This window comes from Drosophila subpulchrella, chromosome 3R, assembly GCF_014743375.2.
Source record: "Drosophila subpulchrella strain 33 F10 #4 breed RU33 chromosome 3R, RU_Dsub_v1.1 Primary Assembly, whole genome shotgun sequence".
In the NCBI taxonomy this organism is placed as follows: domain Eukaryota; kingdom Metazoa; phylum Arthropoda; class Insecta; order Diptera; family Drosophilidae; genus Drosophila; species Drosophila subpulchrella.
Window position 1 is genome coordinate 18,187,371 of NC_050609.1, and position 26,533 is coordinate 18,213,903.

The 26,533-nt window shown below is 38.1% G+C and overlaps 1 protein-coding gene across 1 annotated transcript in view; it reads left to right on the forward strand.

Moving 5' to 3' along the window:
- The first annotated feature begins 1,976 nt into the window (after positions 1–1,976).
- LOC119545838 (headcase protein) overlaps positions 1,977–26,533 on the forward strand; it is a 97,872-nt gene continuing 73,315 nt past the window's right edge. The window contains exon 1 of the mRNA XM_037851796.1: positions 1,977–4,246. Coding sequence (XP_037707724.1) covers positions 3,045–4,246 — 1,202 coding nt within the window. The 5' untranslated portion in view covers positions 1,977–3,044. The remainder of the gene's footprint in view (positions 4,247–26,533) is intronic.

Here is a 26,533-nt window from a genome sequence, read left to right on the forward strand (position 1 = left end):
TTATTCTATAATAATTTTAATAATACTACAACAATTTCTTTATTTCGTTTCTTTAAACTGTATTTTTATTATCTTTCGGTTTGTATTTGATTCGAATACTTTTATTTTTAACCAACTAAATTTAAAATTTAACATTTTTGATCTCATGATAACATATACTTAAGTTCATAGAAGGATTATATTAAAACAATCATCATATCTGAATAAAAAATATTTTTTTTTGGAAAACATCTCAGTTTTGATAGTATAAAATACAAACATACATACATACGTGGTTTTCCGACTAAGCTGTAAGAATTTATTAATAAATTCAAAGCTTTTTATCAATGAAGGGTACCTCCAATTCGATAATCCCGATTTCCACATTCCTTCTCTTCTTGTTTTTTGTCTCCGCTGCTGTTCGTGTGTTTTTTAATGCCTCTTTTATTGCCGGCATTCGCATGCATTGTGTTCGTATATTTGTCAGTTTGTATGTGCCAACATATAGGGGATTATGTACAATCACACAAATAAAACAAAATCGCAATCGTAGAGTGCGAGAGAGAGGGCTAGTTCCGCTAGAAAGAGACAGCAAGCATTTCCACTTCCACTGGAATTAAGAGATTAGCCAAGGAAAGCAAAAGTGCGCTGCGAATACCCGAAGCTCGGCAACCCTGTTTTCATTTTGTTTACTTTGCCGGTTTTTGCACGCCTTTATTACGTGCGTTTACGTTACGTGTTGCGGTTGCGTTCGATCGACAACGTCAAACGTGTGTGAGCAACAATGTTGCTAAGCATTGTTTTGTTTCGCAACATCGTTGTTCATACACGTTTGATGTTTGACGTTATTTCATATTAATTTTTTTACCAAAAAAAATACTTACTTTCCCTGATAAAAAAGTGAATTAGAGAAAAAAACTTCGTATGTAAAACTTAGTTTAAATAAACAATACTACTACTACTGCATAAACACAGCATTTTTTCATTTAAAAATATTTGAAATAATGTGAAAAATGTTATAAAATAAATTGTAACTAATTTTTAGATAAATAAAAAATAATTTTATATAAAAATCAAAGTGTAAAGTTCTCAAATAAATATAATAATATAATAACTATTCAATTCAATATTTTCTTATTTTAAATTAATCAAAAATTGCTTTGGCTGAAGACTGGCAACGAAAGTGAATTTTTGCCAAATCATCGAGAGAATGGAAATTAAACAGTTCTATTTATAACACGTACATACATATGTAATATTTTAAATTTATTAAAGTGAAAATTAAAAGAAGTAAGCAAATTAAAAAAAAAATAATTAAATAATAAATGATGGAAAAAATCGTATTTGTCTGTATATTTAAAAGATTTCTAAGCTTCCTCTGCAATATCAAATAATAATGTTTATATTAAAAGTCGTATTTATATTCGGGTGATAAATTTAAAACTAAGTTTCAAGGAATACGCTTAGAAGTATGTAGTATAATTTCATTTAATTTTAAATAAAATATCCTATTAACTTGTAAAATAAGAATTAAAATTCTTTACTTCCACATGATTATTCTATGACTAGGACTAAATTCGTTAAGTTTTCCTGCTAAATTTTCATTAAACTAAGTCTTTAAGACTTATATATTTTCCGGCTACCCCCACTAACACCCCACCCCCGTTTTCCCAACCCCCTGCCACCATTTTCCCCCACCATTTCCCTTTTTAGCGCCAAAATCTGTTGAGTTTTCCGCCGAATGAAAAGCGAGCGGTTGGCGGCGGTGGTGGAAAGTGAAAACCAGCCAACCACCACCCACCAACCCCCAAAAGGCCGGCGCCGGGCGGAAAAGCGGGAAAAAGAGGGAAACTCCAACTTCGCTGCCAATGCCAAGCAGCGGCGCCGGCAGCGCTGCCGCCGCGCGGTCTGCCGGCGTCGACAGCGACGGCGGTTCGAACGCAACGGACAAACACGAAAGGCGAAACGAAAAACAGTTTGAATTTCGCTTTCGAACTGGTTGGTTGTGTTTTTTGGCTTCTCTCTGCGTGCGCCGTTCGTGGAAAACACTGAAAAACTTTTAAAACCGAAGAAGAGAGGAGGAAAACTCCAGTTCGTATTTATCCTTGTCCTGTGTATATGAAAACCAATCGGAAGTTTTACAACCAAGCTCAAGTCTCGCGATTTTCCTCCTTGGTTTTCCCTTCTGTTTTGCCGGCAAAAACAAAAAGCGGCAAAGGAGAGGCAACAAAAACAAACGCAGAAGGCGAAGCAAAATGTGAAAAATTGCCGAACATGGCGCCGCGTGTGTGACAGAGAGGGAACGAACGTGTGAGAGAGGGACAGAGATCGAAGATAAACAATAGAAACAATTTTTGATACTTAACGTTCTACAACAACAATAAACTCAGCTCAGGTACAACAAAAAACTAAAAAAAAAAACAGACTGCATAAACGGGAATTTTTCGAAATATTTTTGATACACACAGCAGGGAGGTGTACGATTTTAAAAGCAATAAAAAAAAAGCAATCACCAAGTTTTGAGAATAAAACCATCTTGAAAAAACCCACTCGCAAAACCAAGCAATTTAAAAACAATCTAAAAAGTCGACGACAAAAATAAGCATTTACAATATACAACCTAAAAAGTAATTCCAAAATATAAAATCTTTAAAACCGCAAAACTGACTAAATAAAATCTTAATAAAATTCAGTAAAAACAGACTTTTGTCTGCCAAAATATCCACTTTTCTACACAAAATTTACAAAAGTCCTCTGAAATCGCTAAAAATTTTCAAAAAGCCAATGAAAATCGGTAAATAATTTGGAAATACCCAAAAATCGGTTTAAAAATACTTCAAAAATAAAACACTGGAAGCATTCAATAAATATACACCGCAAGCATTTATGGGCCACAAATCACAGCATAAATTCCCGAATAGAATCAACAAGCAATATTTTCAAATATAAAATGGTCAGAAAAATGCTTACCCGAAATAGAGATTGAGGAGGATATTTTTCGAGGCCAGCAAATTTATTTCACGCAAAAAGTGCACATTTAGAGAGCAAAGAAAAAATATAAATTTATGGCTCCGCGTCGCAACAGCAACATCAGCAGCAGCGGCAACAGCAGCACCCAGCAGCAGCAGCAGCAGCAGCAACACCAGCAACAGTTGCAGCAGCAACACCAGACGCAGCAGCAGCAACTGCTGCAGTTCTACGCGGAGAACGCGAATTCTTCAGGCGTTCTGATGGCGCCCATGCAGGGAACCGGAGGCGTGGGGGGCGTGGTGCGCTGCTGCCTGCCCAGCGGAGATTGCCGCAAGCTGGACGCCCTGATACCGCTGAACGAGCTCGCCCTGGCCGACTGCATCCGGGTGCTGTGCAACAACGAGAACTGCAGTGCAGGCCAGTACATGCACCGCGAGTGCTTCGAGCTGTGGGAGGCGGGCGTGCTGCAGACCCTCAAGGCCAACGGGCGGGCTCGCTCCTGGTCGGAGCGGCAGCGTCTCCAGCACCTGTGGACCAAGAAGGGCTACGAGCTGGTCCACAAGGCCTGCAGCTGCAAGTGCGGCAGGGGTCAGCTGCGCAAGGATCTCGAGTGGGTGGCCCCCACCAACCAGGCTGTTCTGTACCTCAATGGATCCGGCAATCGGGGATCCAATGGCCTGAATGGCAACCTCAGCGAGGATGATGACAAGAAGAAGGCCAAGAAGAAGCGCAATCGCAATGGCAATGGCAATGCCAAGGCCCCCTTGAGCCAGAATAATGGCAATAGTTATGGCGGTCTAACGCCCAATCCGAATGTGGGCGTCATAGGGTCGGGTTTGCCCCACAACAGTGGCAATACCAGCGGCAACAATGGTAATGCCGGCCAGAACGGCTCTTCGGATCTGCTGCAGCCCAGTGTGGTGGCCACGCTGAGCAACATCCTGAATCCCAACAATGTCCTCGGCCTGGACTTGAGGGCCAGGGCTGGCAGTCTGTCCTCCAGTGGAGCTGGCAGTGGTTCCACCTCGCCATCGGCCTCCCAATCCAGTGGCGAGATCCCCGTGTCGCCTGTGCAGCAATTGAAGCAAACGCTGCTGATGCAACCCGTGGGTTTTCTGCAGAACGGCCTGGGTTTGTCCAAGAACCTTCTAATTGCTCCCCAGCAGCAGCAGCAACAGAATAATCTGCCTGCTTTGGCCAATATCAGCAACTTTAAGCCCTTGGCCAGCTATGAACAGCAGCAACTTGTGCAGCAGCAGAAGAACAAGGAGGTAGAACTCTATTCCGAGCGAGTGCGGTAAGTTTACTTTAAAATATATAAAAAATCCGTTAGAAAATGTAATGGAAATAGCCTAGTATAAGCCAAATTCGGCAGTTTCAAGCGGAAAACGCGAATTCTTCAGGCAAAAATTAAAATTATTCTTGTCCCTTAACTTTAAATCTTGGTTACCTTAAGAATCCGTAAATCCATATCCATATAATCCATATAATGAAAATCTCTTAGTATTAGAACGCGAATTCTTTAGGCGACAGCTTAAATAATTATTTTCCCCAAACCTAAAACCGTGGTTAACTTGTTTAGCAAAGCAAAAGACGAGGAAGGTTGAAATATGTGTGGCGAAATTCCCAACATGTGGTTTGGAGCACATCAGCAATTTCAATATTTATTCACAAAACTTTTATCAATTACACTAAACGACCAGAACAGCCCAGGGGCAAAATGTTCTTCAAATTAGTTTTGTGGCTGCCATTCTATTTTAGTTCATAAAGGCTAAAGCAATTACAATTCAGGAGAATGGTTAATCAAGAATGTTTAATATTTGTGGGCCTATTTTAATTGCGATAATAAAATTTGATTATTACTCATACGAAGTATATGCCAACCTCTCCAATTTCTTCAGCCATTTCTTGCTAAAAATTCATGTGGCAAGAAATATTATCAACCAAAATTCCAATTTCCGATATCAGATTGATGTTCTGGGTTCCTTTATCGTGTTGCACAGTGTTATCAACAATTGACGCGATTGTTTGCCCGTTTTTCGTTCGTTTGCCGGCTCCATAGCTTATATAACCTTGATGGCTGAACAGCTGCAAAACACAGACAATATTTGCAGAAATATTAAATAAAATGCGCTTGTTTATCTGCGAAATTTGCGAATATTTTCCTTTTAAGGAAGTTGATGATTATTATCTTTTCAGCAGATACAAAAAAGGGAGATAATTTGCATTATAAATATTCCCCCTACTTTCGATCTCACACGATTTTCACTTTTATCGGAGTCTTCTCTCGCTATTATTTATTTTTTGTTTGTTGCTTTGGGTCAAGGCTTCTTGTATCTTCAGCCATTCCTGTATCTTTTGCCCAGAATTCTTATTCATAAATCATAAGAAATGAAAAATTATTGAAATTTATTTGCTGCCACATAGCAACAGACATTTATCGTATGGTATGTTTTCCACATGTGTTGTTTTATTTATTTTATGCCCAATTTTAATATTTCCGTTTCCAAGAGCAACAGAAAAATATTATTTATTCCATAGCGATCGAAAAAAAATAATATCGAAAGAGCCAAGAGAAACAGTAAGAGAAAAACACGAAAAAGAATTGGATCGCATTTTATAGGTTTTGTTATTGTTGTTTTGAACGCGATCTTCAGGTTTTTAGAATCGCAATCTCAACCCCTCACCCTCTGTCCGTCTCTTTTACTCGGTAGAAGGCCCTCTCTTTCTAAGCTGAGAACTTTGTTTTGCCTTCTATGGCATAATTCCATTCATTCTTCTGCTTTTCGCTCTCTATCTTTCTCCTCGTTTTCTGTTTTTGCCCACTTTTCAAGGCCACTACATGCCTTATTTTTTTTGTGTGTTTTTATACCCTTTAAGAGGGTATTATAATGTTTTTAAGGAGTTTATTATCAGGTTTGAAGATCCTATTTATGAAGGTTAAGAATATTTTGGAATATGATATGTTATTTTTTGTGTGAAAGTATTTTTCTAATGTTACCAAGTCAGGTATTTGAAAAATACCATATCTCCTAGATATTTGGTTTTACTTTTACTATTAGGGTGAACAACTTTCGGTTTTAATACCTTTCCTGTTTTTAAACATTTTTCGTTCTATTTTTCTCTCTTTTTCCCCCTTTGCCCGCAGTTTCTCGCCTCCTGCATTTTTTTAAAATTTTTTCTTATCAGCACTTTTTTTTTTTTTGATGATTTGCGTTTAATTCAAAAATAAACGTACATAAAATTTTTTATCGCCTTTCGTTTTTTTGTATTATTTCCATTTTTTATTTCTTGTTTTGTTTGTATTTACTGGCGTTTATTTTTAGCGCCACACGCGGCCCATTTTTATTTTATTTAATTTTTGCTCAGTACTTTTGATTGTTATTGTTGCTTTTGTCCACGGTAAACAAACTTTGCTGACTCAAAAGGTGAGCTAAAAAGAAGAAAGTCACAAAAAAGTTCTGACATTTCCCTTTAAATTTGCCGTCTCTGTTTAATGAATGAATGTGTTTGGCTCTCCCTCTCTCGCTCACGCTCTTTTAACTTGTTTTGTCTGCCGGCATATTTGTGTTTTCCTCTTTTTTTTGTATTTGGCGTCCAATGTCAAGGTTAAGACACATTTTATGTATTCATTTTCGGTGGGTGGATGAGGCGGAAGTCTGTTTGTTTTCGTGCCGCTTCCAGTTTCCCAACTTTTTTGCAGAAAAGCTCTTCCTGTTTACCTCTCTCTTTCTCTCTCGCCGCCTTCTGCAAATAATTTCCCAATTCGTAGGCCCAAAACTCTCACGTGGGCGTCGCATTCCGCCCCCTTATTATTTGTAATTTTCACCCCATCTTCAAAATAATGGCGCAATACTTTTCCGAACATTCCGTACAAAATATAGCGGGCACAACTGCAAATAAATTGCGAAAGGCACGCCGAGAATAGAAACACTACAACGAATTGCAACTACAGGCTATAAAAACAAAGTAACAACAAAGTCAGCGTCTTGAATTTGCATACCAAACGCAACGGGGGGCTCTAAAGGGTGTGACTAGTTGGATATTTCAGATGTAACGGGTAAATAATGGGTATATGGGGAGAGAAGGGTTATTGAAATATAATTTTGAACCATTATATCACGATATGGGGGATATAGTAATATCCAAATTTTACTTATGGGTTCCTGTTTATCAAGTCATAATACACCTTTCTGCCAAGTTTCATATCCCCAGCACTATAATATCAGAATTTGAGGTATTCCCCCAGTCGATCCCCGAACCACTCGCTTTATATTTGTTGTTCAGATCGTCAGACAATATGCCAAACCCCCTCCATTCCGAGTGCGCTGATATGGTGTGAAAAACAAAACTATAACGAAAATTAACAACTTTCGCACGACTTTTGTTGTTGTGACTACGAAAGCTACGAAAGTGAGACAGCAATAGACCGGAAGATTTAGAGAGGGAGAAAGAGGTAGCGATATTCCATATCGGTGCATAGTTTATCTTCGAGACCCGCGGGGCTCTGTATTCCGTAGTAAAAATGAGTGAATTATAGTCGTGAGGAGGCGGCATAGCGAAAATATTATTTAAATTCTGTTTTTGTTTTTCTCGTTAGTTTTTCCTCGCCCCACTCGGTTTTCATACCCCCCTCGGCTTTGTGCTAATTGAGCACGTTCCAAAAACTGTCGTCTAGACTTGAAGCATAAATTTCTGCACTGTAAAATTTTTATTAACGCGGAACCCCATTACACCATCCATATCGATGACGATTGTTGTTTGTTTTCGTCGATGGAAGGCGGGAGCTTAGCCCATTGGAATAGGTTCTGGCGCTTTTCTGTTTGTATATTTCAGTATACTCTGTGTGAGGTTAGGTTTCACTTTTCGCTTGGCGATGATAAATAAACAAAAGACGGGGGCAGCCGAGCATGAAATGAAATGGTGCGACTTGGATCTCGATGGCAGTACGGGGTATGCACAGAAAAAAAATGTTAATTGCTTAGGGATCACTAAAATATAAAGAATGGATGATATATTATGATAAAAAGCTCCATGATATCTGAAAAATTTGGTATATAATCTATTATTTAGAACTAGAAATTAAATCTGTACATTTTCTTAATGTGTAGCTAATGTGTTTTACATATAGGGTCATAAGAGACCTTCGAGGGGATGGGGAAACTGAGTAATTAACGACCTCTTTTTTTGGGCAGTCAAATTGAGGAAACATTAAAAAGAGCGCCACATCAGACACGTTTTGTTCTTTTAAAGCTTTGTTGCGGACACGCTGAGTGGTTTCATCACAACTGGTGACCACTGTGGCAGACTCCCCCACAAAATTTGTAACCGCAACCAAATGTGCAAAACCATTTGCAAATTAAAGCGCATAACGATGTGTGGGCAGAAAGAGAAATGTCGGAGAAATGGAGGAAGCCTGGGGAAAAGGAGCGGTTCGCAAAAGGGAGTCGAGGGAATCGGGGGAGCTACACTCACCTTTTGTTGAATATCAAATCAAGTATGCATTGCTTACTCGTTTTCCACTTGGTCCTCCGCCCTCACAACCACAAAAGCTATTAATGAAATCTTTGCCAAAACGATACGCACACTGAAACTTAAATAAACATATGCACATCGAGGTAACGAGTACAGTGGTTGCTGCCAGTTTTGACACAAGATTCAGGATTCAATGAAGATCTTACTGAAGAGTACTGCGTGTTTCGGCAGAGAAATATCCCATTCCCATGGGTTAGGCATGTGGTGACCACTGCTTCATGTTACTATTCAAATTGCAGTCTTTTGGTCCTAACAATTTCCCTTATTTTCAAATACAAAATAAATAGGTAAAGGCATTCGGTTCAATTCCCCAGTACTTCGATTTGCATATCTAACCACTGTATCTGGTGCATTGCAGCAGTACCGCACACCCACACATTCTATGGGCGCCTATCGAACGGCGCATGACTCTACGGCGGTAAGTTCCCTCGACGTCATTATTGTCGTATTTTCATTGCCAACAGACAATGCCAGGGCAACTCCATCTCCGCCTCTTCCCGTTTCCCTGGAACCTCCTCCTGTATTTTCCACCCACATCCGTATCCACATCCATCTATATGTACACACATGTGTGCGGCTCCATCCGCAGGCTTTTTGCCAACTTTAAAGGCTTCGTTGGCTCAGCAGTTTCCGTCCCTCTCCGCTTCCAACTGCCTCACTCTCTTATGCAGAACTTAAATCTACACGGAAAACAATTAGAAGGATTTTTCATTAAATTTTGTTAGGCTGTTAGAACTGAAAAGAAAAGATATTTTAGTTTAAAACGATTGGGACTCGAAAAATAAATTTATTTTTGAAAGTTTATTAAGTGTCATGAAACTTTCAGTTTATGTGTATTATGTCTTGCTTATGACGAGTCTAGTGGTTTGAATTCACTACTACTTCGTTATATGTTACAGTAAATAGTTTTTGACTATTATCTCAGGATCGTAAGGATTTTCCGCAGTGCACTGCTTCCCCTGTGCCCACTGCTTGATGCACTGCTTCCCCGTTTTTGCCAGCATGATGTCGTCTGCTGGTTCATAAGCCAAGCTTTTGGGTGTGTGTGAGTGTTTATCTGTCTGCCTGCCGTCTGTGTGTGTGCTTTTAGGCTTTTGTGTTGGGCCATTCAGCCAAATGAGAAAGAGAAGAACCCCAACTCCTCCTCCCCTCGCCCCTTCCCACCCCCTCCTTTCCACTGCAGGCTGAAATTGCAATCAATATTGTTGTTGTTGTCGAGCAGCTGCCAGACACAAAAATAAAACGCAACGTGCAAAAAAAAGAGGAAAAAATTGCAAAAAAAGAAGTGGAAACAGTAAAAACGAGCCTGGCGAAATGAAAGAGCAAGGATGAAAGGTATATGGCGTGGAGTGGGCGGAGGGGGCGTGGATGAACAAGTTGAAAAGCGAAAAGTAAAACAGAAAACTGAAAACAGAACAGGAACGGAACACAAAACATGAAATGTTTGTGCAAATGAAACAAAACTGTTGTCCTGCTCCTGCCTCTGCTCCTTCTTCCCTCTCGCTCCCGCCCCATCTGTCGGTCTCTTTCGGACCCAGCTGGAGTTCTGATTGGAACTCTCCTACTGCAGTTGGGATCCTATCGGAGTGTACTGAAAAAAAATACAAAACAAATGGGGTAATGGATTCCATATATATTTGATGGCTTACAGAATATTTTACTGGGGATTCCCTTTATTGAATTAATAAAATCTTGAGCTTATAAAAACAGATCATTTTTTGAGAACTCAATACCATATTAAATTTAAAGTATAATGATGTATATGGATTATTTTACACTTGAATCTATATTTTCATATACATTTAATCAAAATACATCAGAATACCAAGAGTCCCAACAATTGGCACACGTTTAATACTACTCTGCTAAAATCTGAATCCTTTTCTCACTGTGCTGGTTATGCATTTGGACTGCCTGCATTGCATGTGTATATTTGTGTGGGAATGTTTGTTTTGTTTCCTATTTGATATCCATTAAAACGATTCCACATTCGGCGTCTGTCTGCTGCCCCTGACCCTGTCCCTGATTCAACTCCCTACTTTCTCCCCCTTTCTCCCATTCCAATTCCCCACTTGCCCCCTTTTATTTTTGCCATTCAATCTGATTGCGAATGCATTCAGGCTTTTGTGGGCGTGGTGCCCCCTGAACTGTACGGAGATTTTGTGTTGCATTTGCAATTTTTGTCGCTTGCAGTTCGTTTTTCCTCGGTTTTCCAAGTTTATTTGTTTATTAGTTGCAATTTTCATTTGGGGGGCTATCTAGATAAAATGGAAAACATGGAGGGAGAGAAATTGAAAATTGACAGTCTGGCAGCAACATTTTAACCCTTGCCATTTTTCCATTTCCCCATTCAACTTTTGACACCTACTCAATCACAGTTCCCTTGGCATAGCCATGAAAAATCCTCAATCCCTCTCATGTTTTAGCCTTCCACATTTTCCTCACCCTTAAAAAGGAGTCAGACAAGAGCAACAAATGAAGCTTAAATTTTAATCGTCACTCTGACGATAATGTTGATGATTCTCCCGCCCTTCATCTTATTTTTTTCACGCTTTTCTCCGTCTCGGCATCGGGTTCTTCTTCCTCTTCTGCAGCTTCCTTTTCTTCATCTGGGTGCTCCATGCATCCTGTCAAAGGACAACGAGCGGCGAGAACGTTTCGACGCCGTTCAAAGTCATTTGGTTTTATGATTATTAGCTTGTTTAGTTCTCTTTCTACCATTTGCTATACCCTGTTTTTGGGGCACAGAAATAAGGGATATTTAACATGGTTCTCAAGCTATTGTTATGGCTATAACTTTTAAAACTGGTTAGTAAAAGCCATAACATTAGGTAGGATGTTTTGTAAGGCTATAATACACAGGGCCACCAAGTTTCATAACGTTTAAAAAAATGTAGTTTAAATTCTTTAGAGGCTGTTCTTATACAGGATATCTTTTTGGCCTTACAATTCTGTTTTGATATTTTTTCTAGTAGCTAAAGCTGCTGTTTTTTTTTGTGGGTGCGTAGCTGAAGGCAAACATATTCTTTATGCTTATATAATATCTATTTAGTTGCACTCAGGCAAGTGCTTACCCCGCCCATTTAGTTTGCCCGTTTGTAGCTTGTTTGTTTGTTTGTTGGCTGTCTGTCCCCATTCTCGGTCTCTCTCTTCTGCACTATAGCCATCTCTATCCTGCGACACGACTGATTGCGCTTGTTGTGCGATAACCGTTGCCATTTGTATCTTTTCCATCTTTTGGCCATAACAATTTGACGCTTCATGACTTTGGATAGGGACAATATGCCGCAGGCGAACGGAGAGAGAGATGGGGCTACCGAAAGCGAAAGAGATGGAGTGCTGTTTCTTTCGTGTTAACAACAATTGCGTTTTGTTTAATTGAATAAGTGCCTGGGCGGTCCGGCAAATGTCAATGGCTCTCGGTGTACGAAAATAAATATAAAATTCGAGGCTTAAGGCGTTGATTTGCGGAATTTCTGCAGTCTTCGGACTGCAAAAAAGGGGGAAAATAAAATAAAGCGAATTAAAGATATAGGGAGGCACAAAGGTCCCGACTTTGGCAGCATGACGAGGACATAAAACGCATTAAAGTCTCTTATACTTTTTTCTCCCCCCATTTTTGGGTGCATGCAACCAGCGGCAACATCATTTGCCCCGTTTTGGGCAATAAAACCAAATTATTTTTACGATCAAACCGCCGCAAATAAATAAATGCATTTTTGTAGGTTTTCGGTCCCAGCTTCTTCCTTTGGTCGCTCCCCCTTTTTTGGCTTTTTCCTCTGTTATTTCACTTTTTTTTTTATTATTTCAGAGGCGACGACACCAAATGCATTTTTATGCGTTCGCCTCGGGGCGTGACAGATCATTAGCAGAGGGCTAAAAAATTCGCTAAAATAAAAAACCCAAGGAAATGGGGAGAAAAAAGAAACAAAAAGGAAGCACACCAAATTTCTTAATCGCGTGAGGGAATGGGAAAGAGTGTGGAAAGGAATTAAGCTAATTGCAGGATAATCAGGCGAAATTCATTTCCTGTGGCCCAGAAAAAAGTAGAGAAACGTGGGGAAAAAGTGGAAGAAGAACGTAAAGAACTAAATGGCCCTATAAAAAATTTAAAAAATTCCTATAACAGATATATAAACTTATACGAAATATCCGTTTTAGTTAGATCATAATATCACAATATCATATCATCAATCTCTGAATCCATCTGCCCCCCCAATTAAGTTCAGATTCCAAGAGATCCCTAACCCTATCGAGGAATCCACTCCCACATACTCGCCAAAACTTTCTCACGCCATTATTTCTATGTTCAATATTGTGCACCACTGCTGCCGAGCAACCCAATCACCGATATTTGTAATTAACAACAACAGAGTCATACATATATGAAGTGTGCAACTCTTTGGGGCAACGATCGCTGCCTTTTGATATCCGATGATCGAAGCGGATCGTATTGGATCGTATCGAAGCGAATGAAATCGGAAGGGGAATGGCTCCATTTCATTGTGTGCTTTGGCATAGCGGCAATTGCTGAAAGGCTCGTTGCACACGCGAAAAATGCAACGTATCTGTATCTATTGCAGCATGCCACATCGATCGGCGGCAACATCGTCATCATCATTATTGCTATCAGCCAAGACAAGTTTATTGAACTTGGGCAGGCGGCGCCAGGGGCAATTAAAATTAAATGTTAAATGTGGCAACAGCAGAGGGGCCATCCACTAAACTGCAACTACAGTGTGTCCAACCTTAAACGGACAAAATGCTGTCGCTGATTCAATTAAAGAGCAAAACTAATCAACAAAAATTGGGCTCGAAAATGAAAGAGACCAGCGAAAAAAGAAAGAAACCAAACATCATAAACACATGTGTGTTAAGCCAAGTAATCTTTTTTCTTTCTTTCTGCCTTAAAGAGGTAACTTTCACTTTCGAGTGCAACTCCTTTTCTCCCTTCTTCTTCCTCGCCACTCCACCTGATGACAGCCCCCCAGCAAATGATAATAAAAATGCAACATTTATTGGGGGAAGCAGGGTAGGGGGCATTTTATCGATGATATGGCCGTTGCCTCGATCAACTTTACTTTCGTTTCGTTTTATTAAAAATGTGAGTGCAATAAAAAAAGACTGCATTTGCCTGAGATTTAAATCAATAAAAATACATAAATTGAAAATGGTCAAAAGCGAAAGAAAGTGACACTCCACCACTATGTGTATATACCCCAAAAAAGCCTATAAATAAATATTTACAGTTCTCGCCTTCGATTTCTGGTTTTTTTTTCTGTCCTCGTTCCTGTTTCCTCGCTGACCTGGAAAATCGAAAGCCCTGATTACTTTATAATAAAAGCTGTTGCTGTCGATGCCTTTGTAATTGCTTTGACTGATAATACTGCAGCTTCTTTTTCTTATTTCCTCTTCTTTTCTCGTAATTTTCATGTTGATGTACGGGTTTCTTGCAGTTCGTGCTGAAATTGATTGTAATACTCTGCAAAGGGGTATTATTGAACAGTAATGAACTAACCAAAAGACTGTCTTCATATATTTACTTAATTTCGGATTCTCTGTCACAGTTCTTTACTCCTTCAAAGTCAAATAGGTCTTTTATTTTTCAACCTATCAAGATCATATTTTACACAATGCTTTTTTATCCCAAAATACATTTAAATCCCAAGTTTCATGGTGATTCTGAAAGGGTATCCCATTCTTCAGACCCCCATCTTAAGCCTTCTTGTTTATCTTCTTCACTTTCTTTTGTTGTGGCTGCTCAACCTTCTTCGCCTGTGGCTGTAAAATAAATAAATGCAAAACAAAAAATTGTTTACCCTTTGGCCATTCGGGCAAATGTCCTGCAATAATTTGCAGCATTCGACTGACAGCGGCCGAGATCTTGAAAGTGCGGGTGAGAAAGAGACGGGTTTCCTGAGCTGCACATGACCGTGTTGCATGACTTTGTAGTAAACCTGAAACTCCGTTTGGAGTTGACTTCGTTTCGTTTTTTATTTATATTTTTTCCTTCTCGTTTTTGTCCCGCATCTTGTTTATGCACGCGATAAAATTGTTGTACAAAGAAACCAGGGAAAAAAAGCAAAAAGTGTTTAAACGTAAATTCAGCCAACGACAAAAGCCTTGAGCATCCGTTGCCAAGCTAAAGTCGCTGGGTTTTAATCTTAAGGTAGCATCTGCAGGGCAAGCTGACATCCAACTCTTTTTAATTCCTTTTTTTTCTGGGGCAGGGTGAGGGTTTTTCTTATCAGCAACTGAACTTGTCAAGGTTTTTGGCTAGGCCTATAAAAAAGTTGGAGCAGAACGGGATCTGTTTCAGGTGGTAATCTGTATGATATGTTTATTGTTAATTGAGCAAGCTAAAAAATTATAAGGAAAATAAATGGTAAATTGTCGATATAACTTATTCCTGTAACATTTATTGATCCTAAATGGCACTCACTTACTTTGCCTTATCCTAAACTATATTAGTTGCATTGCCCCTATTTTAAGCTTATCCCCAATGCTTTCCATCAATTCCAAGCTAATCCCAAATATATTTTCTCTTTTATCTTTGCAGGTAAGTCGAGTTCCCTGAAAGGATCCACCTTCTTTCAAGTGCAGGGGCCATAAATCGCGGCAAGTGGCAAACGCAGAACTTTAGCTCTATATTCCAGGTGGGAGGATGGTGATTAATGGGCCAGAGATGGGGTTTTCCCCGGGAACAACTCCCTCTGAACTCCCTGAATTATTTGTCGACGCTTTAAGTTAAACGCTCCCCGTGGCGCCATAAACAAAAAACAAGCGGGCAGCATTTAAGAGCAGTTTAATGGTTCAATGACATAATGAATTTAAACACTAGAAAAAAATTAGGGTTTAAAATTTCTACACAGAGAAAATTCTAATGTTCCCATCTGAGTTAAAAATGTTCTTAAAAATAGAAGGACATTTTTAAATTGAAAATGTTCTTATTTTGCTCGTATCAAGTTGAAGTATATCTCAACAAATAAACTATTAGTCCAGTCAGTAGTGTATACTTATAAAAAAGTTGTTAAATAAACTCAATTTAACATTTTTCTTCTCACCATTTCGTTCTAATATTGAGAACATTGATACGAAAATCTACTTACACGGTTTTTAAGAACGAATGTTCTGAATTCAAGAACAATGTTTTGGGATATTTCTCTCTGTTTACTGACTTTGCCAAGCACATTTCTAAGGGTCAAAGTTTATGGCTTTATGTACTTACACGGTTTTTAAGAACGAATGTTCTCTTCTCAATTCAAGAACAATGTTCTTGGATATTTCTCTCTGTTTACTGACTTTGCCAAGAACATTTCCAAGGGTCAAAGTTTATGGCTTTATCTTCTGTTAGATAGTTTCTGCCTGTGCATACTGAAACCTGCAACAAGAAGCTGGCCAACAAAAGAGGATTCTAGGATCCCAGGACTCGTCTGCTGCCTTGCTAATTAGCTGCATTCATAATTTCGTGCACATTATTTACATGCTAAGCAGGCAGACAAAAGGCGGCGAAAAGGGGGGGGAAATTGAAGCTCAGACAGAAGGCAACCGCAATGTGGTTGCCACGCCCTCCGCCCCCTGCTTTTGGCTCATTTACAGTTATGCAGAGCATTCCTTAGTAACTTTGCAAAAAAAAGAGCAGAACTCTTACAACTGCCAAAGGAACAAAAACCAGAAAAGAAGGCTAAAAGGCTGAGGGCCAAGAGGTGCCAGCGTGTTGCAAGTGAAAACTTTTTTAATTGAATACATTTTTCAAGTTTATTTTGTGTATTGAACCCAAGAAGCAGCTGAGCAAGTTTCTTAAGTGTGGTTGGAGCTTACTCACCCTTTTTTTCTGAGTGTAAACGACTGCACTTGGCTTAAAGCTGTCTTAAGCTGAAGATGGCTTTTTTTGTCATCCTCGTTTTTCTAAGGTTTCCCAGCGCAGCGGGAGGTTTTTCTTTTAATTCGTTTTTATTCTTGACTTTGACATTGGCTTGGGGATTTTTTTAAGCCCTATATTAAATGTCCAATATAAACAGATTAGTTTTTAAACAAAGTTTGAATTTTTTAATGTATTTCTAACTTTAGTTTAGTGGTTATTACAAGCTTATAATTTTGATGCTGCCTAAGCTCTGCCGCCATACACATACGCTTTTATGTTTATTACTTTGATAGGGCTTAAAAGGGATTATTTATTTAATTTTTCAAGGATTAGAAAACTGCTTGACCTTAAAGTCAGCTTTTGTACTGCCCACGCTGAAAGGTCCTTTAATTTAAGCTGCCTCCCCCTTCAATCAATAAAATATTTAAATGCCGGCAATCAATTTCCATTTCTCGCTACTCAGGGGGAATTATCGTGGCGCCATCTTGGCAGACACTTACCAAGAGCCATATCAAGTGGCCCCAGAGGTGCCACAAAACTCCCCCCCCCCATTTTCCGATTTATATGGAAGATAAGGAGGGGGCGGGGCAGAAGGTCAGACACGCTAATTACCCGATCAACTGTCGTCCTTCCTCTTCGCAAGCACCACTCAACTTGTGCCGGGAAAACTGCGAGTTTTCCAGCCAGACATTTCATTCATTCAACTTTATGGCTGGCTGTCGTCTGGCTAATACGTAACTTTTATTTTTCAATTTAGCCGCAACTCTTTCTTTTTGTTTTTTTCCGTTTTTTTTTGCCCTTGCTGGTTGGTTTTCATGTTTTGTCAACATTTTTCCGCTTTGTTTGTTTCGTCTGGCTTTTCCTTAATTTTCCCCCGTTTTCCCTAGTTTGTTTGCTGTCCTTTGGCTCTTTTATGATTACGGTTTTGTTATGTGGCCATTGTGCAGTTTTGCAGTCCACAAATCAATTTTCCCCCAGTCCATTTCAATTATTCAATAATTGTTTATTGTCGTCATTAATTTTGGGATTGTCATCCTCGCTGATTTGCATTTTGCCCGCCTGCCAATGGGAAAACGGCCGATGAAAATCCAAATCGAATATTGCCATTGCCTATAACAAAAAATACAACAAACAAAAACAAAAAAGTCAAAGCTCAAATTCGGTTTTGTGGCCATAAAAAGCTTTGTTTTTGGCCACTTGGCTGCCAGCTGCCATTTTTCAGTATTCAACTTTTGGTTTTTCTCTCTTTTCGTTCATTACGCGGCCTGTCAAATTAAATTTGACTTGCAGTTGCCAAATTCGTAAACTTTAAGCAAAAAACAAAAAAAAATATAAACGGCAAAAAATATCAACAAATAAACGCAAACAAAATGAAGTAAAACAAAAGCGCATTGAATGAAATACGCAACTTTTCAGTCAGAGACTGCAATTTTCATTTAAGTTTTGAGACCTTAATTTGGCATTTTACTATGGGGTTGTTCAATATTTTATTGCTACTTAAATGTATCTTTTTCACATCAATTTAGACGTTCCTTTTAATTTTAAGAATTATTATTTGATTGCTTTTTTAATTCGTTTTAAATTGGTTTCTATATATATTATCGGCTTGAATGCTTTTTAATTAATTATTTTCAATCTTAATTTCTGGGAATTTTGGCATTTATGTTTCCTTTAATTAATACATGACTTTAATGGTTCTTAAAAATTTATGGAAATATTTCTTAACAATTTGAGATATTTTTAAATGGATTTAATGGATTTTTTCCTTAAATATATTTTGTAATAAAATGTTTAATTTATTACAAGCGGATGATTCAACGTTTTCCTTGAATAAGTTCTTATATTTCACCCATCCTTCGCTTATTGCATTTATTTAACTCGCTGGCCGCTGGGAAATATTACTCATACGCCCGAGTATCCGATGCGCTCGATTGCTGAAATTGGCCATAGAAAAACGCGTTGAAAACTAGTTTTTAAGGTAAAAAAAATTGCGTAGCTGGCTCTCTACCTTTCTCTCTCTATTTTCCTCTAACCAAATGCGAAGTGATTGCACAAAAAAACGTGCCACGCATTTGAGTGAAGTCAATCACACGCCCGATGTTTTTATGCTTCTTTTTTTGTTTCTTTATTTATTTATTTATTGCACTGGGAGGTAAATGCACTTTGCACACGCTGCCACGCCCCGTTTTCCCCACTTTACGCAAGTTACAATAAAAAGTACACCGGCAAATTTTATGAAATATTCGCATTGCATTAGGCGACAATTTATGACTTTTAATTAACCATCCGAACCAGTTGAAACTTTCAATTTTCTTTAAATTTGCATGTTGATTGAAATGTGGATAAAAAAACAAAAGGCAGGGTAAAATGGAATTGAAATTTTCGGGATAAATAACTGGCAGGGAAAAAGCGCACCATTTATTCAACTGTCAATTTCTAGTTAGCAAATAACCAGTGGCAAGTGTAGAAAAATATACGAAAATCCAACTGGATAGGCCCAGTGGGTGGTGGGGAGTCTAGGGAAGCCTTGAACGTGCCTCGAATGCGTAAAAAGCGGCAAAGTGAAATACCAAAACAAAGCAATCGGATTTAGTGGTCTACCGGGAACGGTTCTCTATCCCTAAAACCACGTTAAAATACAGTCAAACTTGGGGAATGGAAGTATTTCAACGTTAGTTAACTGAATATAACAACAAAATAATAAATATTTAAATTAAAAAAATAAACCTAGGTAGTATTTCTGGATATTTAATAACTCTTTTATTTTATTTTCCCTTTTATTGTTGCTTCCCCAAGTTCTTATTATCTGCCTGCATTATTTTTACTTTTGTTATAACCTTGGGGCTTTGTTTCAGCGGGCATTAAACTACGACTACGACTATGGGAAAGAAGAGTAGCTCCCAGTGAGCGAGAGGGACAGGACGAAAGTCTACGATATCAGTGTCAATATTGCGCCCGTACGCCGTGTAATTCTATTAATTATATTTATAAATTACACGCACATAAACGAGAGAGGCATTGGCACACAGATGCACTGAGAGAAACTGAGAGAAACTTTAAGGTTTTATGAAATCATATCATTATGATTAGGATTAAAATTCATAAAGTAATACCTAATATTTCAGAACGATTAAAACTATGTAGCCTTATCAGTGATACATTTTTATAAATAAATCATAAAACTTTTGGATTTCAAATATTACATTTACAAGATTCACAACAATAATAAATAAAAAGGTATTAGATCAGTTTTCTTCAAGATGAGACAATCCTCTATCATCATAATTTTCAATATATTTTGATGTGTATACCAGTAATAACTCCACCTTTTTATACCCGTTACTCGTAGAGTAAAAGGGTATACTAGATTCGTCGGAAAGTATGTAACAGGCAGAAGGAAGCGTTTCCGACCCCATAAAGTATATATATTCTTGATCAGGATCACTAGCCGAGTCGATCTAGCCATGTCCGTCTGTCCGTCTGTCCGTCTGTCCGTCTGTCCGTCTGTCCGTCTGTCCGTCTGTCTGTCCGTCCGGATGAACGCTGAGATCTCGGAAACTATAAGAGCTAGGCTATTGAGATTAGGCGTGCAGATTCCTGAGCTTCTTACGCAGCGCAAGTTTGTTTCAGCAGAGTGCCACGCCCACTCTAACGCCCACAAACCGCCCAAAACTGTGGCTCCTACAGTTTTTATGCTAGAATAAAAATTTTAACTGAAATGTCTTGTTCTCATCAATACCTATCGATTGACCCAAAAAAAAGTTTGCCACGCCCACTTGAACGCCCACAAACCGCCCACAAACTTCAAAAAATCGTAAATATGAACGCGGATATCTTGGAAAATATCAAAGATTGAGAAATGGGATTTCAGATTTAGATTCCTTAGGCTTAAGCGCAGCGCAATTTTGTCACGCGAATATGCCACGCCCACTAGAACGCCTACAAACCGCCCAAGCCTGTGGCGCCCGCAATTTTCACGCTACATCAAAAATTTTAACTGAAATTTATTGGTCTTGTCAATACCTATCGATTAATCCAAAAAAAACTTTGCCACGCCCACTCTAACGCCCACAACGCTTAAATCTGTCTACCGCCGGTAGGTGGCGCATTTCAATCTCGCTTTGCTGCTTGCATATCTCCATTTTCCTTTGGTCCCTTTAGCTGAGTAACGGGTATCTGATAGTCGAGGCACTCGACTATAGCGTTCTTCCTTGTTTCATTTGATTTTTTTGTATAAGCTAAATATTTTTCTCCGTGTACTATGGCACACCGATGCACGATGCAGTCATTGCAACAGAGCCGCTGCTTCGCGGTTTTTCAATGGATCTGTCCTTGGCAAAGTGCATTGCCGGCAGAGCAGTCGGCGTCAGCAGAGCGTTGCATTGCGTTCATTCGCCTCGAGTGCAGTTGCAGTTGCAATTTCTGCTGCGATTTTCGCAGTCCGCCGTCTGACGGGCTGCGCTGCTTTTGCTCTGAGTTTTGTGCCGCCTGCTTTTGCTTAATTTATTGACTTGGCTGCGGCAATTTATTTGCCAACTTGACTAAAACTTCAATTACGCACGCACTTTCTAAAAATACAGCACCAAAAAATATAAAGAGACTCTGGAAAAAGGTCGAAAATTGTGCGAGTTTCATTTTCAGTTTCAGTTTCTCGGATTGCAGCAAATATTTATGAAACAAACTTCATTTCGTGGGCACAAAAGACTTGCATTGTTGTTTGAGGCCTGTGAAAAGGAAAGTACACAAACACACGCTAAGTGGGTCACTTGAAAAGATCAGCTGTCATACTTAACTATATATGCACACAACTGGGGTCGAAATAGTATATATATTTTGTGTGTATGTCACCCACATGCAATTCCACCAATCACAATTTCACTCACTCTTCCAGAACTCACATTTACAAACCTGATAAGCAAGTTTATGGTTCACTGATCAAACAGAATTGGAAAATTATTGGTACCCCCACACTAGATCGTTATGAAACTCGGTATGCGTTTGTATTTCAAGTACTTTTCGTCTTTGGTGCTAATAATTTAAACACAGCTGTGTGTATATAGCAAAGTTTTGAGGCTCAAGGCTTGAGCTTGCGTCTTGATAAGATGCGTTTTGAACAAAGGAAGGGGGCCGGACTTTATCGTTTATTTCTTTTTTCCTGCAGCAGCTGGCACTTGAGCAAACATCGCCGTCGCCTTATCAGGACTAAACTTTGACTTTCATTTACAAGATTCATATTTTGCATTGAACAGAATAATGGAGCCCTTTCATTAGCTAACCATTAATGAGGAATTATATTGACAATTGTTCTGCGATTGTTTGTTCGCCGCAATCAATGGATTTGCATTGTTTTCGCAATGGGTTTCCTTTCCTGGCGCCATCTTCTGGTCAACTTGGCTTAACCTTTGGCCACGCCCAACCGCCCACGTCCGCGCAGAATACGATTATTCACATGAGATAAAGACTCGACCAAGTTTTTGGCCAATCCTGCCCATATCCAAATTAATATTCTCACGGCGCAAAGTTTTGGTTATGTTTTTTTGGGTATATCTTTGCTTTTTGCAGTTTCGTTTTCAATTGCATTTTGGCTGTCTGCTGATTTCCTGCTCTGTTTAAGACGTCTCTCTACACTTTTAATATTTTCTGGTGTGTTTTTGCACTGAAAAAAAATGTAACTTCGTTTTTGTGAATAATGAGTTCCTATAGGAAAAAGTTTTTAGGGTATTTTTTTTGTAAGGGGGTATCTATACAGTCAAATGTTCATGGTAAAATAAAAACATATATGTAGAACAATTTATTTTTACATAAGTAGCTAGATAAAATAGTTCTCAATATAGGAAGTTTTTGTTCTAGGAAAATGATTTGTTCTTTTATTATTTATATTTTATTTTCATCTCTTAGTATCCAAATAAAAGCCAACATTTTTCTTCTCTGCAAAACATTTGTTTCTTGTTTATTGCCATCGTCGTTGTCTGACGACTTTTGTCAGTTGATCTTTGACACATTTCAGGGTGCGGCTCTTCAGCTCCTCCCCCTGTGATTTTTTGTTGATTCTCGGCTTTTTTGGCCTGCTTCGATTTGTTTTTTCCTGTTTTTTTCATTTTGGGGCTGTGAGTAGGTGACTTTTCAGCTGTTTCAGATGTTTATCATGTCTCTTCCTCTTTTTCGAGCGACATGTGCACGTACAGCAATTGTTTTTATTTTTTTAAGATTTTTTTTAACCCGTGTGTGTTTGTATTGGCAGCATGTTCCTTTGTGATGGGCGATTAATTGCATATTAATTTTGTTTATTTTTAAGGGGGCTGAGGCACCGTCGATCTTGGCACGTTTCCTGCGGTAAGTGGGTGAAAAGCAAAAACCCAAACAAAGCAAATAATCCACATAATAATAGCAAATAAAATGTGCTTAAAATTTCGTGCGCGTGTTGGCAGGTTTTTTAATTTTATTTTTTAGCTTGTCTTCCACAGCGTGAGAACAAAAAACGAAACGCTGTCTTAAGTTTTTTAATTAATTTTGTAGTTCGAAGCACACCTGTCACCCTGAAAAAAAGTTTAAATTAATTTCCAAACTGCAGCGAAGTTGAAATGGAAAGCAAATTCGCTTTCAATTTCGGTATCAACTTGAATGCAATCTCCTTGTTGCCATCTCTTTTTCGCTTCTGTTTGCCACGCCCACTTTTTTTTCAGTTGGCAGCTGCCAACGACCGTTATTTTTCTATTACCCGTGTTCGCTTTTTTGCAACATCATCTTCATTAGCGATCGGTAGCAGAGTTATAGTGGTTCCAAGTTAAGGGATCAGGTAATATATTTGAAAATACGAAAGTCGAATCTCTTTTATTTTCTTTATTTCAGATTTACATTTTTTGATCCCTTAAAAAGAGATATTTCCTTGAAAGTTAATTTCTTAAAAGTTCAATTCTTGAAGGTTCATTTCTTAAAAGTTAATTTTGTAAAAGTTTTTTTCTTGAAAGGTAATTCCTTAGTGTTCATTTGTAAAAACGTTCATTTATCATATGTTCATTTTGTAGTTATTCATCGATTATGAGTTCATTATTTGGCTATTCATTTATTACGAGTTCATTTCCTAAAAGTTCATTTCTTGAAAGGTCATTTCGTAAAAGTTCATTTCTTAAAAGTTTATTCCTTGAGTGTTCATTTGTAAAACGTTCATTTATCAAATGTTCATTTTGTAGTTATTCATTTGTTATGTGTTCATTATTTGGATGTTCATATATTACCATTAGTTCATTTATTGACAATAAATTTATTTTAAAAATTTTACAATACAACTTGGTTTATATATTTATTTTTTCAATAACTTTAACCCACTGTCCACGTCACTTTTCCTGCTGCTTCATTTTGATCATCTGCTGCTGCAATGGCAAATAAATTCGTTTTTTCTGCTTCTGTTACAAGTTACTTAAACAATTGCCTAGTTGTGCTGGTACTTTTGTTGTTTACTTTTTCATTTTGTACTATTTTTTTTTGTGTTTTGCACAATTTTGCGTTTGTTGAACCTCGTTTGTTGTAGTGGCTTTTGCTTTTGTCTTTCGCTCTCTGTGTGTGATTGTTGCAAAATTAATTTTTAAGTGTATGAAGTAGAAAGCTCAACAAGTGGGCAATTGTGGGCGTGGGCTTTTCAGGCAATTTGTCCATATGCCTGTTGCTTTTGCCGGCGTCTAATTCGAGTAATTATATTCAAATTTAAAGCCATGTAAATTTCTTACAAAATTATTTGCATTTAAATTGACTCAGCGGGCATCGCGCGAACGAACGTCATTGTTAACAATTATTGTGAATTACCTATATATAAAAAATGGGATTTGCTTTTATTTTTCATTTGTGTGCTGGCTTCTCATTTTCTCTATGTTTTTTCCCTCTTTCTCGAGCTTTAAATGAAACCAAATTGAACTTGTCGCCCACACACAATGTGAGTGCCTTCTCTTTCTTTCTATATAGCCCTCTCTTTCTCTTTATTGATACAGCTCTGAACTGCTGACATCATACTATGATTATTGTTATTTTTATACCCTTGCAGAGGGTATATTGATTTCAGTCAGAAGTTTGCAACGCAGTGAAGGAGACGTTTCCGACCCCATAAAGTATATATATTCTTGATCAGCATGACTAGACGAGTCGATCTAGCCATGTCCGTCTGTCCGTCTGTCCGTCTGTCCGTCTGTCCGTCTGTCCGTCTGTCCGTCTGTCCGTCTGTCCGTCCGTTTCTACGCAAACTAGTCTCTCAGTTTTAAAGCTATCGGGCTGAAACTTTCCCAAAAGTCTTATATCTTTTGCAGGTAGTATATAAGTCGGAACCAGCCGGATCGGACAACTATATCTTATAGCTCCCATAGGAATAATCGGACAAAAAAATGAAAAAAAATTATATCTTTGGTGTTTTTTAGCATATAAACTCCTAAGCTTGGAAATAACAATTTTTAAATAATTTTGAATTTTAAATTAAATTTTATCGAAATCGGACGACTATATCATATAGCTGCCATAGGAACGATCGGAAAATTTGTGGAAAAATAATATGAAAAAAATTATAGCTTCGGTGTTTTTCAACATATAACCTCCAACGCTTGGAAATAACATTTTTTAATTAGTTTTGAATTTCGAATTAAATTTTATCAAAATCGGACGACTATGTCATATAGCTGCCATAGGAACGATCGCAAAATTGGTAGGAAAATAATATGAAACAAATTATAGCTTCGGTGTTTTTTAACATATAACCTCCTACGCTTGGAAATAACATTTTTTAATTAGTTCTGGGTTTCGAATTTAATTTTATCAAAATCGGACGACTATATCATATAGCTGCCATAGGAACGATCGGAAAATTGGTAGGAAAATAATATGAAACAAATTATAGCTTCGGTGTTTTTTGACATATTATCTTATACTATTGGGAATATCATTTTTTGTGTTTTTAAATTTAATAATTATAGCTGCAAGGGTATATAAGCTTCGGCTTGCCGAAGCTAACTTCCTTTCTTGTTGTTGCTGCATTTAGCTAGAAATTGCAATGCACTTTTAAGTCAACTTGTTGTCGCTCTAACAGTAAAATGGCAAATAGCAATAAAACCAACAAATCGACTAAAGCCGCTCAATCGAATGATTCGAATGATTCACTCGTCAACTTGCGCAATATTTGCACGCGGAAAAATGGGAATTACCATAATTTAATCAGTATTTAATTTATTTAGTATAGTTCAAAAAGGGCAGCTAGGAAAATCTACAAATCTAAAAGAAATTTTTAACCGACTGTTTAAAAGGTTTAACCTGTGGTTAAATATATAACACTGCTATGTTAAAATGTTAGCTCATGGCTAAAATTGTTAAAGTGAAAATGAAAAATGTAACTTCAGTGCATTCTCTCACGTTTTCGAGACCAAGAAAGCAGCAAATTAGCAGTAATTAATGAAATGTCGATGCACAAATCGATTGGATCGATGAACGATCGATCGCAAATGGATCGGAATAGTTGGGTTGAGTTGAGCCGCATGTAAATGGCTCTCTAATTGAATATTGCAGTAATTACAGAAAATATTCTAGTTGACGGCGAGTTTATCGCTTTTGTTTGAATAACAATTAAACGCTTAGTAATTTATGGATTGCATTGAGTGAAATCTATTTTTACTCGGTGCACTTAATAATATCTGCGATGATGATGACATTGTCTGGTGGACTTGACACTAGAATATTTTGCATAGGCGTTTTCCTAGTGTTCTGTCAAAGATCTCCGTTTTTTCAATTAGTCATGTCAAGCGGTGTGAGCTTATTATCATTATAATTACTTTATTTTGTCGTTCTTTTGCCCGAGCCAAGTGTAATAATTTATTAAATATATCGCACTGCCCACTCCTTTGTTTGAGCTCTGCTCATACTCGTTATCTTTTTCCCAGCGGGTTTGACTTTCTTATCGCCTGCATACCCGGCGTATGCTTAATGTGAGTGCACTCGGAAATGTTTGTATTGAAAGTTCCTGCGGAATGGCTTATGTCATTCCCGATTTGAGACGAGATTTCCGCTATGTTCCCCAAGGAAAAAATAATTCTTGTCTGGGCAGCTTTTTCTTAGCAATTTCTTGTATGTTTTTTGTACCCCGAAAAACAGAAAATAACCCTTTTGTTGTCATAAGTCTGAGCCACATTTATTATGGCCCTAACAGGTAAAGAAGTT